General features: G+C 32.8%; 1 protein-coding gene across 1 annotated transcript; it reads left to right on the top strand.

Moving 5' to 3' along the window:
* Nucleotides 1-2,446: 2,446 nt before the first annotated feature.
* LOC121264896 (zinc finger protein WIP2) lies at nt 2,447-4,993 on the top strand. Its single transcript, XM_041168245.1, has 2 exons — nt 2,447-3,121; nt 4,393-4,993. The coding sequence occupies exons 1-2, from the start codon at nt 2,564-2,566 to the stop codon at nt 4,828-4,830; spliced, it is 996 nt and encodes a 331-aa protein (XP_041024179.1). The 5' UTR covers nt 2,447-2,563; the 3' UTR covers nt 4,831-4,993.
* The last annotated feature ends 12,050 nt before the right edge of the window (nt 4,994-17,043 follow it).

Raw genomic sequence — 17,043 nt, 5'->3', positions numbered from 1 at the left:
TATTTTATATTATATATAAAATAATATATAGTTAAATTAAAGAATATTGCTATATTATATTAGGCTATATATAGCGGTAAGTTTGATATCGCGGATAGCATTATTTAAAGGGTGGCTAGCCATCGTTGGGAACTCCCGCTTGGGGCTTGATCTGATATCGCATTTCATCATTTTCTTCTTCTTCTTCTTCTTCTTCTTCTTCTTCCTTCTTTCTTTCTTTCTTTTTTTTTTCTTTCTTTTTTTCTTTCTTCTTTTTTATATGTATTTTTCTAATATTTTTTAATAATAATTTTTTAAAAAAAATTATAATATTATTAAAAAATACTTTATTAGTCATTAAGTAAAAAAAATCTTAGCGACCAAAAGACTAGCATTTTACAAACTAAAATAGCTGTAATAGGCCGTAGGGGCCGGACCGCTCAGAATTCCAATTACCGCAACCACTTCTAAATGGTGGTTTAGGACAAATTAAAGTACTATTTATTCTTGATATTTTATTTATTTTACTTAAATTGAGAATCAAACTGAACAAAATCCTCAGTCTAGCCAAATATCTGTCTAAAGTATTATTTATATAATACTGAGTCTTAAGATTTTTCTAGAACTAGACTTTACCAAATTCTTTATTTTTTAACACCCTTAGTATATAATTGGATGATAGGGCATGTTTGGATGCTCCGATTACTTCATAATTTTATAAATAGTAGTAAAATAGTTTGAATAAATATTTTTTGTTGGGTTTTGAAAAATGAGAGAGGAAAAACAAAATAAAAATATTATAAAATTAGGGAATTGTTTGAGCATTATTTTTTAATATTAATTTTTTAAAATTTGTAAAAGTTGCATTAATTTTTGTGTTTTGTTTTGAAGTTTATAAAATTTGTATTATTTTTGTGCTTTAAATAATGATTAAACAAAAAAGTTAAAAATCTAAAATTGAAAAGTGTTTTGTATTTGAAACTTTGAGTAATGTTTAAGAATATTGAAATTATAAGAAGTTTTGAGAATTCTTATATCAAACAAATAATTCTTTTCATCAGCTACTATTCACTACCCAACACCTTACACCCTATGTAAAAAAAAAAAATGTTAAGTATGAGATGTGAGGGCGAATATATAGTAGCTGAAGTATAGCAAAATCCATGTGCTATATATATATAGACACACAATAATAAATTAGTTATAATATTTATGAATGTAGAATAAAAATAAATTAATAAACAAATTTTCACCGTTCCTTTTCTTTGATGTCCGGGTGGTTAATATTTCAATGATCTTTTGATGATTAGGACTGTTGTTTTTAATTTGAACAAATAATATTTTCTTCCATAGTACTAAACTTATGTATCAAATTCGAATTAACAATCATGATGATCTACATGAGGCTACAACATTAATAAAATAAAAATTCACAGATAATAATATAAATCCACAAAAGGGAAATCCAATCACATATGGCACGGAGTAAAATACTCTTAGGTGTACTACTCAGTTTATAAACCAACCAGCAAATAATAGATCATCAGCGGTTGTAATCAAGGAAGGATTCGATTCCAAGTTCTTTGCACAACAACACAAATTTTCTCATTTATATAGATGACTGCTACAACTGTAAAAGAATTATACAAAAAAATTATACTAATTGAAGTAGTTTTATCTGATATATTAGATCTACTTTACAATAAAATTAACTTTACAATCTAAAAAACAACATCAAGCCACATCAATTTGTGAGATTATTTTTATGTAATTACTTTATGGTTAAAGTCTTTCCCTTTATATATATTTATATACGTATTGGTCATGCAATAATTAATTAATCAAAACAAATTAATTTGATTAAATCCAAGTTAATAGAAAAATGAAAAATAATAATATGTACATGAACGCCTTCTAATTTAAATTAAAAGAAAGATCATAGATACATGATAACTTTTGCATAATTTTGTAAAAATTTAAAGGCGATTATATGTAATTTCAAATTTAAATCAGATTAAAAAAATAGCTTTAATATTTTTTATGCAACGACACACATATCAGGTTGACTGATTGTAAAAAATTAAAATAAGTGTGATGTGTAGTGTGTGAAAAAAAAATTAAAATAAAAGTGTAAGTGTGATGTATAATGTGAAGATGATAAATAAAATTATTATCGTTAAGGAAGAAGAAAAAAGAAAAAAAAAAAAGAGAGAGAGAAGTAAAAGAAGATAGAAGAGAGAAATCATGAGTGCAAATTACCAGGGACCTCCTAAACCACAAAACGGCCGGTAACGGTATTTTCATAGATTCTGCTAAAGAAATAATAAAATTCATAGATTCTCTCTTCCAATCCTAATCAAATTTATTTATTATTATTATTTAATCTTCTTTGGGTGATTCTAAATTATCTTCCACTCGCCTTTACTTTAATCCAATTGAGCGCTGTATATCAGTACTCTCCACTCTTCACCACCGTCCACTCCCTTCAGCCATTTTGTACTCTCTCTCTCTCTCTCTCTCTCTCTCTCTATAAAAGCAAAGCCAGCACAGGGAAACTATTCCTCCCCCTACAGCCTTTTTCACCATGGCTGACCCCTACCCAAATTTCTTCACAGGTCTATACAAATTCAACCCTCTCCACCATTACCCTCCTTCAAACCCTCCTCCACACCCTCCCTATGCTCACGACTTCTTCATCAACCAAAACAACGACTCTTTCTTCCATTACCAAACCCCACCTGCATCCCCTCCTCTCAAAGAAGCTCTCCCTCTTTTAAGCTTAAGCCCTACAAAGCAAGAACCTGTAGAAGATAAATTAGAAGAGTATTGCAGTACTGCCATGGATGTGGACAAGATCAACAAAAGCGCACAAGAAGAAGAAGACGACGATGAGTCTGTGACTGTTGCACTGCATATAGGGTTGCCAAGCCCTAGTGCTGCTGAGATGGCTTCTATGCTCTCTGCTTCTTCCTCGGAGATCAATGATAAAGATCATGGAGATGGCGATGATTCTGGGTACCCCATGAACAGGCTCAACAAGGGGCAGTACTGGATCCCGACTCCTTCTCAGATTCTCATTGGCCCAACACAGTTCTCATGTCCTGTTTGCTGCAAGACCTTCAATAGATACAACAACATGCAGGTTTGTTTCTTCCCATGAAACCATCCCCCCCACCCCCCTCTCCCCCGCCCCAAAGGTCCTTTGACCCCTCTGCCTTCTGGATTTCTTCTTCCTTTTTCTACATTTTCAAAATATTTCAAGGAAAAGAAAATTGGATACATAGACCTTCCTTCTCTGTGTCCATGACTTTCTTTCTCTGTGTCTATGACTTTTCTTGCCCGATTTGAGTCTCAACTGTTCTCAGTTTAAAGAGGACAAAAATAGATTGATCCTCTGGGTGTTTTTTTTTTAAGATCGACTTTCTCCGGGATTTATCGTCTTCAAGTTCTTTTTATTTTATTTTCTTTTGTTTTATTTTTTGCATGGTTCTGGGTATTGGGGTTGGAATTAAGAAATATTTTCTGATCCAAACTGAGACTGAGATGATCAGTATTCATGAGTCCCTTCCCTTTATGTGATTGAACAATACATGCTATGTTCCTCAAGCTCATAGTACCTTGAAGTCTGCGCTACACACGTCGGCAGGTCTGTAGAACTGAAATATTGCAGTGCTTCTTTAATCAGAGGCTCAGGTCATGATCTTAATCCACGAACAGATTGAGTTCTCTTTGTGAACCTTCGGTCTGCAACGAACGGTTCTCAGACACGACAACCCCAAACATAGGATACAATTACGAAATCCCATAACCCAGACGGCCTGGTCTTTCCATATCCTTGTTTCACATCTTGTTTTCTCTCGCAGATGTTGGGAAGAGAAAGAACCTCGTAATCCGAACAATTCGTGTACAACAAAGTGAACTTTCTGTTTCATACCTTGGCTGAAGCAAATCCACTTTTGACTTTCCTTTTGGGACGTTGTTTAAGCCCGAAAATTTCGAACTAAGGCTCATGTGAGAAGTACGAATTAACTTCTTTCAAATGCCTATTTAAATTTCCATATATCTAAAAAAGAAAAAACTTTGAATTTATCAGCCAGTAAAAATTTCAAAGACCAAACATTCGCATCTTAATTTATCTGTAAACTAAACCCCCAAATTTAAAGCGGAAATCATAGATACTTCTCACACTAAATTATCTACAGATTCTACACCATCAAAACCCAACTATTTTTCAAGAAGCTAGAATTGATTAGTGGACTGAACATATTTCTTACGAACTTCTACTCCTATATATAGATTAGGTCATGCATTTTTTTTCATTGTTGATTTTTGGGATATGTAGAAGTACTTTGGACGCTGTTTCTTGCTAAATTTGATGTTTTCTTTTTTCTTGGTGTCACTAAATTTTTGCAGATGCATATGTGGGGGCATGGTTCTCAGTATAGAAAAGGGCCCGAATCACTGAGGGGCACCCAACCAACTGGGATGCTTAGGCTTCCTTGTTATTGTTGTGCACCAGGGTGCAGGAACAACATTGATCACCCGAGAGCAAAGCCTCTTAAAGATTTCAGAACTCTTCAGACACATTACAAGAGGAAGCATGGAATTAAGCCGTTCATGTGCAGAAAATGCGGCAAGGCTTTCGCAGTGAGGGGTGACTGGAGAACCCATGAAAAGAACTGTGGCAAGCTTTGGTATTGCATCTGTGGGTCTGATTTCAAGCACAAAAGATCTCTCAAAGACCATATAAAGGCTTTTGGCAGCGGCCATGCAGCATATGGCATGGATGGCTTCGAAGAGGAAGATGAACCAGCATCCGAAGTAGAGCAAGATAATGAGTCGATGCAGTGAAATATATATATATATATATATATATATATTAACGAATCGAGCATCAATACTAGTAAATGATCTAAAGTCCATAATTAGCTCATTTGCATTAATATAGCCATGGCTTTCTTACTAAGAACTATAGACGTATGAGCTTCAAATTACTTGGAGAGCCGATTTATTAGATTTTTCGTCTTGTTTCTTTTCTGTTACTTCCTTTTTCTTTGGCATTGTAGGATCCAAAGCACATCCAATATCGTAGGCAAAGTTTTTTGTAAATCCATTTTCCTTTCAACTTTTGTTGCTGTCTCTTCTTTCCTATTGATCTAAACAATGCGGAAAAATATAAAAACATTATTTAGAAAGTGATTTTGGATATGTTTAGAAAACCGAAAGATCGATGTTCCTAGCGATAAATAGGCGTCAAAGCGGTACTTTATGAATTAATATGGTGATTGGAGGGAAAATTTAGTGTTCTTTTTCCCTTCTTTCCATGAGGAAGGCATCAGTAGTGTCCTGATCAGCATCCTCCATCGTATGCAACAATTTTTAGAGGAGAATCTTAAGTGAGAGTAGGCCCTTTTTTTCCCTCAAAACCAGCTACCGGGATATATAGGGATTTGTTAATTAGAACGTTGCAGTTAGATTAATAGATTAAGTATGCTCATTAGTCTAGCTATCAAGCATTCTTCACTTCCTGATCAGTTAGTATTTGCAAATACAAGTACTTGAATTTATCAACATCAAAATGTAGAAGAAATACACGCACTACAAAAAAAAAACAGGTTTTTGTGATAAGTTAATTCTAACGAAATGATTATTTATAATTAATTTTAGTTTTGAATAATCTTTTAGTTGTAATAAATTGATTACAAAAACTCATTTTTCTTGAATAATCTTTTAATTGTAATAAATTGATCATAAAAACTCATTTTTCTTGTAATAACGTGACGTAAGTAGATGCATGACCACATGAATTAGTATTTGTTGATATTGCTTGCCGACAAAAAAACAAGGGTTTGAGTATGGGTTTAGGTTTACCACGAAAAGCTGACAGAAAGGAAGCCCTATTTGAAATAATAAGCTACCTAGCTCTTATAAGATTTTGCGATGATGATACATGATCCAAGGATCGATAAATTTTGTGGGACATAATTTGAGGATTTTCTGGCCCCAATAATTCATTTTCTCTTTTAGGATCCTCATGTGAGTCTTCATCAATTCACAAATCTGACAAATGCGTTGTGAAGGGTGTAAATGAAGCAAACCTCGCAATAGACACCTGACCAGAAGAAAGAAATGGATAGGGAGAGGGGTGAGTATTTTTGCACAATTATAGTTGAGCTAGTCTTTTCATCCTGAATATAAAGATCAGCTTTTGTTGGGGGGTGCATACGATACCCTCTTGCCTTTTTTTTTTTCTTTGGGGGATACCCTCTTGCTTTGTTCAGTGGATCATGTGTTTGTTGATGTATGGAACATATACCATTTGAGATTCACTATTGTATGGAAAATTCAAGGCAAATGATTAGCTTTTAAAGAGAGAGAAAGATGAGTAAATAGCATTTACCAGACACTCAGACAGGTTATGCAAATCGTTTGTCAGGTTTTAGGGGATTGAAATGAAATAGATCCCGTTGGCAGCTTTCTTGAGAAAGAATAGATCAGAGAGCTAGAGGGAAAGAGAGAGAGAGTGAGAGAGAGGGTATGGGTGTGTCCAAAAGGTCAGCTAGGCTGAAAACTGCAACAGTGCGGAGACCAAGTGGCATTGGTTGGGCCAGTTTGAAACAAATACTGATGCCTACTACGTACAGTGCCACATACATATACGTTCTGATGGATAAACTGTAGACTGAAATGACCTCTCAATAATATTTTGACCACCTTATTCTATATCTCTCAGACAGTCTTTGAAATATTGCAGCCTGCAATTCTTGCTGATAAATACATGGAGCATGTTTTCAAGAACAACAATAATGACAATGTGGGATACCCATGAGAAAAACAAAATCTTTCTTGTGCATTTTCTTTTGGGTTTCAGCAATTTAGCGTCACTTTTACATTGACTGCAATGATCTTTTGATGTAAGACCATGACCACCACGTACAAAGTTCACATTCTGCCACTGTCAGTCAGTGACCATGTGGGCTTACTAATTCCTTCGTTTACTGCTATGAAATATTACCACATGATCTAAACAGTAAACTAGAACTAAAGCATTTATTGACCATCAATATCCTACCCCTTTGTTGGGAGACCATACCCTACCAGAATTGACCCCTTGGGCCACTCTCCTTTCCCCTATACGTCTCCATGCATCTACATCTCTCTCTCTCTCTATCTATATATATATATATATATGTATTTTGTATCTATACGTCTTCAATTTTTGTACCGCTTGAGTCTTGCTGTAGATGCTAGCTAGTGATATGTCCGAAACCACCAAATATATATACCATACAATCAGATTACACAATGACCGGAAAAATCTTGTTTATATGTGAATGTATGCATGTGTGTGTATTCACGTACCACTTCGTGATCAGTTTACATTTTCCCAGAAACAGAAAAAGAAAATTAGTTTACATTTACAATATGTTAATCCAACTAATTTTACTCTTTTTGTTTTTCCTGCATGCAGACAAACCCAAGAAAACTTTAACTCGATAGAAGACTCGAGAGAAAAGCTCGTTAGATTTTCATTTTTTCCCTCTATCTAACAGAACCACGTACGTTTTAATTAATTAAATCCCAAAACTATTTTATTTTTCTTCTGTTCTTTTCCCAATATTATCTTACTGAATATCTGTACACGAGTATTATATAATATATTACGTTTCCCAGCAGCTTGTATTCATATTGCAGTACAAAGAGCTGACAGCTTCCCACACTCGGTTGGAATCATTAGCTTTTCCTTGCGTTTCTATGCGTTTAAAAAAGCCAATCTTTGCCTAGCAAAACAAAACTCACCTATCTTCTTATATTAAAATACAGTTCTAATAAGACAAATACTTGTGGGAATAACGAATTGAGGCGAGACAGAGATCAAAGAGAGATCAGGCGGCCGGGAGCGGGTATATATGATTACCAATACGCGGAAAAGGTTTTAGTTGCTTTTTCTTTGCTTATGTATAAGAAAACAAAAATTAAACATGGTATAACAATAGCGTTGCACGTACGAGATATGACTTTTCAATCAAAAAAATGCAAAAGTTCATGGACAATATCATGAGATCAAGCGATTTACTATATATCTTGGTTAATTCATGTGCCGACGTTCCAAAATTTTCTTGAAGAGATTCGATCTATATTCATGGCTGATAAAATATTTAATTTCCCATGAAGAATATCACTACTTATAGAATAATAAAGATCATATTGGTCAACTAATTAAATTCTAAAACTCCCTCTTCAATCGAGGTAAGAAAAATAGAGTCAAGTTAGTATAAATAAATAAATACATGTATATATATAGAGTACTGTTACATATATTTACGTTTTTATTTACAAATTAGACTCATTTTATTAATTTTTTTTTAAATTTAAATTTTATGATTTTCAACGTATTAATAATTGACATGTAAAGAAGTAAATTTTTTTCAAGTAAATTTAATATTTTATATATATATATATATATATATATATATATATATATATAAATTCGATCGGTATTGATTACTGCAGCTCTGATAACGTCAATTATGGATATTAAAGTAGCGTCGACACAGTGTAGAAAAAGGTCTCTAGCTAGCTCTTAAAACTAGTCCATAAAGATAAATATGTTCATCACTGAAATGATGACCATGCATGGCCGAGTGTAATCGCAATATTATTATATGCCCTCATCATATTATATCAAATGGTCCAACTGTAAGAAGGTTGATTTGAGGTACTTTTTTGATTCTCAAAGTAAATGAGACAACTTTGTTTGAGAGGCCCCAATGAGCAAAAGAAAAAGGGAAAAAGGAAAAAAATAATCTTGACCCATAATCACGTACCCTTTGAAAAGAAAGTAGAAAATAAATTTAAGATCAATTAAATAAAACAAAGGGAAACAAAAATCCTTCTTTTGGACTATACCTAGGGACCCCTTTTTTACCCCATGATCATTATCCATGACATATGCGCCTACCTAGCTAGCTAAGCTACTCATGCTAAAGTTATATTGCTTTGATGCTTGGAGATTCTCCAAGTTGGAGGCATGCATTGGCTATCAATTTGTTTGGGGAATATAGAGAAAAACTTCATAGAGAAGTAAGCTGCAGCAACGATTTTATACTTGATATATGACCTGCATTATACATGATGACTCGCCACAGGAGAGAGAGATACAGAGAGAGAGATCTAGGCTTTTTTTTCTCTATGCCCGAAGTGAGGTATAGGAAAGTTGATGAGAAGTTTGACGTTCAAGCCTAGCTAGCTAGCTAGCTATCAAATCGTACAGGGTATATAATCTAGTTTTATATAAAGAGAGAGCTGCATGAAGCATGTAAACATGAAGGTCCATTTGCAGCTAGAAGATCCTATTAAAGATAAACAACTATAAAGCCAAAGAAACCCGCGGCCAAAGGCACTCATTAGAAGAAAACCCACACGATCGCCTTTTAAAGTACTTCAAAGTATTATGATCAGGAGGATTCCATATGCATGCAATTCTCAACTTGACAGAATATAATATATATTAATATATATAATTAACAAAATGCCCACCCCGTCCCTTTCTAGCTACCTAGCTCTCCCATTTTTATCTGTGTACGTACCTACAATCTGCAGGTAATTCACTCATTTTCTGCGTCATTTCAAGATTGTGATAATGCCAGTTTTTTATTTTTTATTTTTTTATTTTTTTACGAAAAGAGGATAGAAAATCGTACGTACGTGGTGTTGATCATAAAGGCATGCAATTGGCCGACGCAGTTGGTGCATGCTTAAGGCCGGTTTGTTCTAATATTGACAGTGGCTGCAGTGCTGGCCAGAGTAATTAAAACTTAAAGGGCAGCAACTTGCAGGGGGCTCATGAGCAATTACATATTTTATCTTTTCGATTTTTTTATTATTAATAAAACTATATATAAAGGGTGCATGAGCTAGCTTAATATATCTATTTTTTGTTTATTAACTCTAAATTAATGATCGATAAGATGAAATGCATGCATCAAATTAAGCAATCATAATTGGCATTAATATTTATTATTAATTTGTCTTGGATTCACTAAATAATTAGAGTACATATTCATTAATGTAAATACCTCGTCCAGCTTGTAAACATTTTTCAATGCCGATTAATTAGTATATATATCATCATGTAAGAGATGTTGCACAATATATATAGTTATATATATGTATGTATAGTAAATTAATAACATTATCGATGCATAATATGTACTACAAGAAAATTGGTTATTTGTAGCCAGTTATTTCATCTAAAAATGACTATTTTCTATTAAAATGAGTTTGTTTTAGTCACAAATAGTCATTTTCGTCGTAAATAATTTGTCACAATTGTTCGTTTTTCTTGTGGCATGTGTGCTGCTAGCTAGTATATCCTTCAGCTTCCAAATTAAAATCCTGATGGCATATTCTCTAATATATATATATAGTTCTGACTAAATAATCAAACATAGGCTTGGATTAAAGCTAATTTGGTGGGTCATGTGGCAAATATATATGGATTGTAGGGCTCACTCTAGATGATAATTCCCATGATCATCATATCTTTTCCAAAAACCCAAATCAATGAGGAATTAAAGAGGAAAACTTTTTCTTTCAAAAGACCACTTTCACCAGCTTCCTAGAAGGATCCCGTCAGTGGAATTAATACTTTATATTGCATGTAACAAAAAGTAGAAAGGGAAGGGTGAAAAGGAAAGTATGTCCTATATATATATTTTGTAACGACAAAAGAAAATCCATCATCATCGGGAGAGAATTAGGAAACTATAGAGTAGGGACAGGTAGAGGAAATTATACGACCATGGGCCAATGAAAAACAATGGGATATGCAAATGATTAAGGCTCTATACATGAAGCAATAATAAATTAAATTATATTTATAATTTAAGTGCTTTCGATTTTATAAATTAAAGAAAGATTATATATTATTAATTTTCTTCTCATTAGCCACTATTTACTATTTTACATCTCACATCTTATAAAAACACTCCACACTCTATGAAAAAAAAATTATAAGCATAAAATATGAAAGTAAATAGTGACTTATATATAACATTCATCTATATATTATATATAAACACTCTTTTTTGGTCGCATATATGCACGTGCACTACTGTATCCGTACTCGATTTTGAAGCAAAAATTTAAGAATTTTTTTCCTGAATAAAATTAGATGCAATAATTTATTCCTGAGTAAAAGATGCTATAAATTTAACTCAATAATTAGAGTATTTTTTGGAATATATTTATATATATATATGGTCCATCATGGCTTCATTTTGTTTTTTCTGATATTGGCCATATATTTTAACCCCCATGTAAATTATATATCCATCATGTCAGACGTAATTCGAAATTATGAATACAATTTAGGAACCAAGAATAGGCAACAATTAGCAAGGCTATATATAATGTGTTTCATGACCGGCAACAGATCCTGACTGCTAAACTGTGACAAGAAAAGATGGTGGTCCAGTGTGCTTGGTGCACCTCTGATGCTTAAGTTTGAGATCTATATGTATTGCCTTGCAAAAGGGGATCAGAAAATTTATCTCGGATTGTTAACGTTGGTCCTTTATATATTTATAGATGAATTATTGCTTATAAAAATAGTTCAATCCCTTTTCCAAATCTCGGAGTCTCGATTATCAAATTTTCGGTATATGCTTTAAGATGGAATTGATTAGCATATTTGTTTCCTTAGAAGTAGATATTTTATATTGGCGATGGTTACCATATTAATCCCATTAGGTGGCGAGGTTATGGTACGCTTGCATCCCTTTAACTCGTTGGGCTTTCTGTATGGACCTTACTCGGTATATTTGGGCCCATTTGGTGAAAATAAAAGAGCCTTTCCAATATGGACAATAAGATCATCCATTTAACTCGTTGGGCTTTCTGTATGAACCTTACTCAGTATATTTTGGCCCATTTAGTCTTAAAATTTTTAAAACTAAAAAAATTCGTAAGCTAAAAGTCTTTTTGCCTTCTACTCTTTGAAAATAACTCCATCTTCCATCTCAATCTCTCTCTTTGTACTTCTGTTTCAATGGTCTCGACAGTAGAGTGGATTTCTCTTCTCTTTACCTATTAAAATAGGGTTTTTACCTTGCGTCTTAGCTCCTCCTCAAGATGAAAAATGGATTCTGGATTCTGGACTTTGGATGGGTCTTTTTAGCTCTTCCCCATTTGCGTCTTACCCATTTGTGATTTTTTTTTCAAGGATTTTGGATTTTGGTTTGGTTTTTGTGCATATTTTAATGTGATTGTTACTTCTGATCTATACATCATAAGCTATTTGTAATACTTCTCATGACTTGTCATCGTTAAAAAATTTATTGGTTTTTTTATTTTGGTTTGCATGTCATTGATTTATTCTCTTTTTCCTTTTTTATTTAATTGATCTGATTTGGTGTTTTTTTTTCAGGACTGTGGTTTGATTTTTGTGCATGTGCTAACAGTTTAATTGTCTTGATCTGCTGTTTTGTTTTTCAAGGACTTTGGATTGTGGTTTGCTTTTTGTGCATATTTTTATGTGATTGTTAGTTCTCTATAATCATTTTCATGGTTATGACTTCTCTTTTTGTTTTTTGAATCAATTAATCTGATTTGGTGGTTTTTTCCTTTTGCGGGAAGTTTGGACAATGGTTTCATTTTTGTGCATGTTTTAACAATTGAATTTGATCTGATTTGGTGCCTTGTTTTTTTGCAAAAACAGAAGGTAAAAGTTTTAAATGAGGTGATTGTTACTTAACAATTGTTTTCATGGTTCTGACTTCTTTTATTTCTAAGTTTTAAATGTTTAGCTTGAGATCATATTATATGAAAAAATTTAAGGGTTATTCTAATTGACATATCTCTATAGTTCCTTTCTTATAAAAAAAAAATTATTAGAGTGATGAAATTATTTGATACATAAATTTATTTATGTTCATTTATTTATATATGGTTTCTAAACAAAATCTGTACAATTCGATTTACTTAAATTTTTGTGTTCCTTATCTTCTTCATTTTTTGAAACTTGTTGCTTTGTGTGGGTACAATCCTTCACTATAGAATGACCCTCTTCTCCAGGTACTTTCTGCATTTAAGTTTTATTGCATTAGTTGCTTGATTTCTTAGAAATATGAACATACATGTGTAATGCATAGATAAACTATACATACTATAAACACACAAAAGACAATTAGACTCACATTTTCAATGTTCCTTCAAACCTTAGCACCACTGCACTGCTTGGCCACTCCTGATTTGAGAGAGATAGAGCGTAGAAGAAACTGAAAGAAATAGAAAGTAAACTGAATATTTGATTGCACGAATCAGTTTTCTGATTTGAGTTTTTTTTATAAGTTTTCTAATTAGTTTTGAGAGAGATAGAGCGTAGTAGAAACTTAAGGTAATAGAAGGGTTTTCTTAAACACAATTCAATGTCTCTTGGGTTCCTATGAAAAATGTGTCTTAGTGTTCAAACTTTAAAGCTGACTACTGCACCGGTTGGCCATTCAGTTGCCCCTTCATGTTTTTTTTTTTGTTGCACCATTTTTGTAATTAATGGTTAGACTTTTATAAATATTCATATATTCAGTTCCTAATATATAATAGAATTTCTAATTTATAATATAATATATTTTCTTTACTCTAGCATGCAATATAATATATTATCTAATTTATAATATATTTTATCTTTCTGTTTGCAGCTTCCATTCCAATCCATGGACAATATTCACTTTGTGTATCCATGCATAGCCTGAACGTATTATAATGTGACACTGTTTTTCTTGCAGATTTAAAATTATTATAATGAAATACAAACGGATACAAACAACACAAATGGCCACAAACGAGGCTCAACTGAAACTTAACAGGAAACAAGGAAACTAACGGTAAAACAAGAAAAAATTATTATAATTCACAGTTAAATAGATACTTATTATAATAGAGTAGATATATCCTTTAAATTCATAACAGATTTACGTACTTTATTTTGGGAGAGACGTGTGTCCTCCCAAATTAAACAAGCAATGGGGGAAAGAAAAAGACCTATCTACTTACATAAATGCATTAACATTTATTATCTTTGAACGAGTAGTATTCCATATTCTTATCTGGATTTTGCGAAGGGCTGGGCAGAACTAATACAGCCTAAATTCCTTGAAAATTTTGGGATAAGTGCACTGCACCAATTGGAGTGCTAGCTCCAGACAATAAGAATAAAGACCATCATGAGCTCAAACTGACATATATATTATATACAGTGACGACGGGCCGGGGAGACCCTACATACCCATGCATGCCACCTCATTATATATAATTCCTAGCTATACATGACATAAATGATAGGATCATGCACAAATGGAAAAGGTAATATATATTAATACTATTGGTAGAGGAGAATTAGAAAAGTGCATGCATGCATGGCTCGAGTAGATAGATATATGCTCAATATATATATGCTATCCTCTTAACTCTTGATCATCTTGTAGACGTACGAAGTCCACAATTTCTCATTCAAGTTGACCCTGCACATACGTACGTGTTCGATCCAAATAAATGTTCCTGCAAAAAGTCAGCCTCCTAGCTCATGTGGTGACCATCAGCCTTTCTTAATGCATATATATTATCCCCACATCTTAGACCAACGTCTACGTAGATCATTGTCAAGTGGGAAGAATAATCTCACACTTCATTATCCATCCATCGATCATGTAAAAGGTCTAGTGGCTAGCTAGGCAATAATGTTTACATATAACAACATAAATCAATATCTATCTTTAACATTATTAATATATAATAAAGGGAGTTAATTAATTATATCATAAAAATATATAGCATTTACAAAAAGTTCCTTTTTTTTTTCCCCTTTACATCTCTCTCCTACGCTATGATTAGAAAGTTTACAAGAAAAGATAATTAAGAGAGATCATCGATAATCGAAGAAGAGTAATATTATATATAGTCATAAAATACGTAAGTATTGTACAATCGTTATGGAAAAAAGTGAGATCTATAATTAAAAAATTAATTTCTTTTCAAGTAGGTTCCGTATTTATTTCTTTTTTTAAAAATAATTATACAGTACTTACTCACTCACAATTATAACTATCATTTCTCATGGAAGAAAGAGAAGATAGGTATTGATAGGAATTAATGGAGAAAAAAGTAAGAAATTTTTGTGCATTAATTAATTCCTTAGTTTTGGCTGTATGCGTAGAAAATTAGAAGGGAGATCAAAAAGAGAAGCGAGTACCTAGTCCAGTTCGGATACAAGAGTTCATGTCATCTCATTATTATAATTTTTTTAAATTTTTATATAAAATATAATAAATAATTTAACTTTTTTAAATCTAAAAAAAAAAAATATTCTAATAATATTTTATTCAACTTTTAACTTTCATCTAAACTCACTGTCCAAACAGCACCTTAATATTCATTGTACTATTTTACCTATAGCCAAACTGATCATCTTCTTACAATTGATCTTCTTGTTTTGGGTATTAAAATATATACCTCCTTTACTAATATAGGTCATTAATTATTTATAGGCAACGTAATTAACATAAAAATGTCTAGATATTGTAATCAACCTCTCCCTTAAGGGTTCGATGGGACACTACCCTAAATTTTACAAATATTATAAAATGCAGCTTCTTATTCTTACGCCAATTTTCCTTAATCTTGCTCCCTCTAACTTCTCTCTCTAAACCCTCTTCCTTCTCTCTTAGCTTCCCTAAACTCAGAATCGGCTTGAGGGGGTGAGAGCTTAATCTCCTTGCCCCCTCACTCCTTCCCTCCCCCTCTCTATTTTCTTCTTGTGTAGTGTTTAGGTTGTGTGTGTGTGTTTTTTTTTTTTTAAGCCAAATAAAGGAAGAATTGCTTATCGTGACTTTTCGGTACCCATTTGCGAACACACGCCCCACTAGGAGGTTGCCCAGCCGTCGATCTACACGACCACCAAATGCGGCCCCAATCGACATGGAGCGTAGCCCACACACGCGGGATGAAAAATTCGGAGCTTGTTCGCGTGTGGCCCTCACGCGCCACCAAGGAGCTCTCTACCGTTGCAACGCGCGACTACTCCCTAATTCTTCGACTCTGGATCTCCCAAGATTGATCGTCGATTTTCCCTCCTACAGCCTTTTTGTGCATTGTTTTTTCCTTTTTATAATGTTTTCACAATGCCCTGTTTTTATTTTCAAGAAAACAAAAAACCCAAAGATGTTGTGCCTTCGGACTTAGGTCCGAAGGAAGTTGTGCACCATCTGCTTAGGCGGTGATGATGGGGTTTGATTTCTCCATATTCCGATTAGTTGGGTATGGAGTTGTGTTTACTTGGTTATTGCAAACTTTGTCGTGGACAGAATTATGCTATCTCTTAGACTTCAGTCTTTAGAGATTTGATGTCTGGACTAGACCATGTCAGTCATGAAAGTATACTGAAAAACTACTAATGTTTGTAATTGGTGTGTTGTTTAAGTCAACTTTGTATGTCATTCTTTAATGAATGGAATGAGATCCGTTATTATTAAAAAAAAAAAATCCTTATTCTTACGTCAATATATTTTAGCAGCATTAATCAAATTTTATAATTAATTCTTGTAATTCTTTTTTGTTGCCTTTGGAGTGCTTTTAGTTTTAGAAACAACATACGGGGATTTTCATTAATTTTATCAAATTACCACCACCTTGAAAGTCCAACGTACGTCGAGAAATAATAATCTGATCATTAATCGAGGTCCAAAAAAGGGAGAGCATGACTGCATGGGCAAGTCCTATATATATAGCCTATGAATATCTCCTAACTAAAATCTTGTTCACTCTAACTAATTAAATATAAATACTCTAACCACCAAATAATTATATGAAAATAATTTTATAAATTGATGTAGTTCGTCAGATTATAAAATTATTTTTATTATAAATCAAATTTAATAGATCACATAAAATTACATCAATTTATAAAATTATTTTTATATAATTTCTTTATAACTATATCACCTCTCTTAATTAAATTGCGATCGAGAGCTCTACAAACTGTTGGACACTTTTTTATTTTTGGACCTT

The sequence above is a fragment of the Juglans microcarpa x Juglans regia genome, chromosome 5D (genome assembly GCF_004785595.1).
Source record: "Juglans microcarpa x Juglans regia isolate MS1-56 chromosome 5D, Jm3101_v1.0, whole genome shotgun sequence".
In the NCBI taxonomy this organism is placed as follows: Eukaryota; Viridiplantae; Streptophyta; class Magnoliopsida; order Fagales; family Juglandaceae; genus Juglans; species Juglans microcarpa x Juglans regia.
The sequence above is the reverse complement of the archived record's forward strand: the minus strand, read 5'-3'. Positions and strand labels throughout refer to the sequence as shown.

Coding starts and splice junctions, on each gene's coding strand:
- LOC121264896 (XM_041168245.1), top strand. CDS start 2,564: ATGGCTGACCCCTACCCAAATTTCTTCACAGGTCTATACAAATTCAAC. Junction 3,122..4,392: donor ATAGATACAACAACATGCAG/GTTTGTTTCTTC, acceptor AAATTTTTGCAG/ATGCATATGTGGGGGCATGG.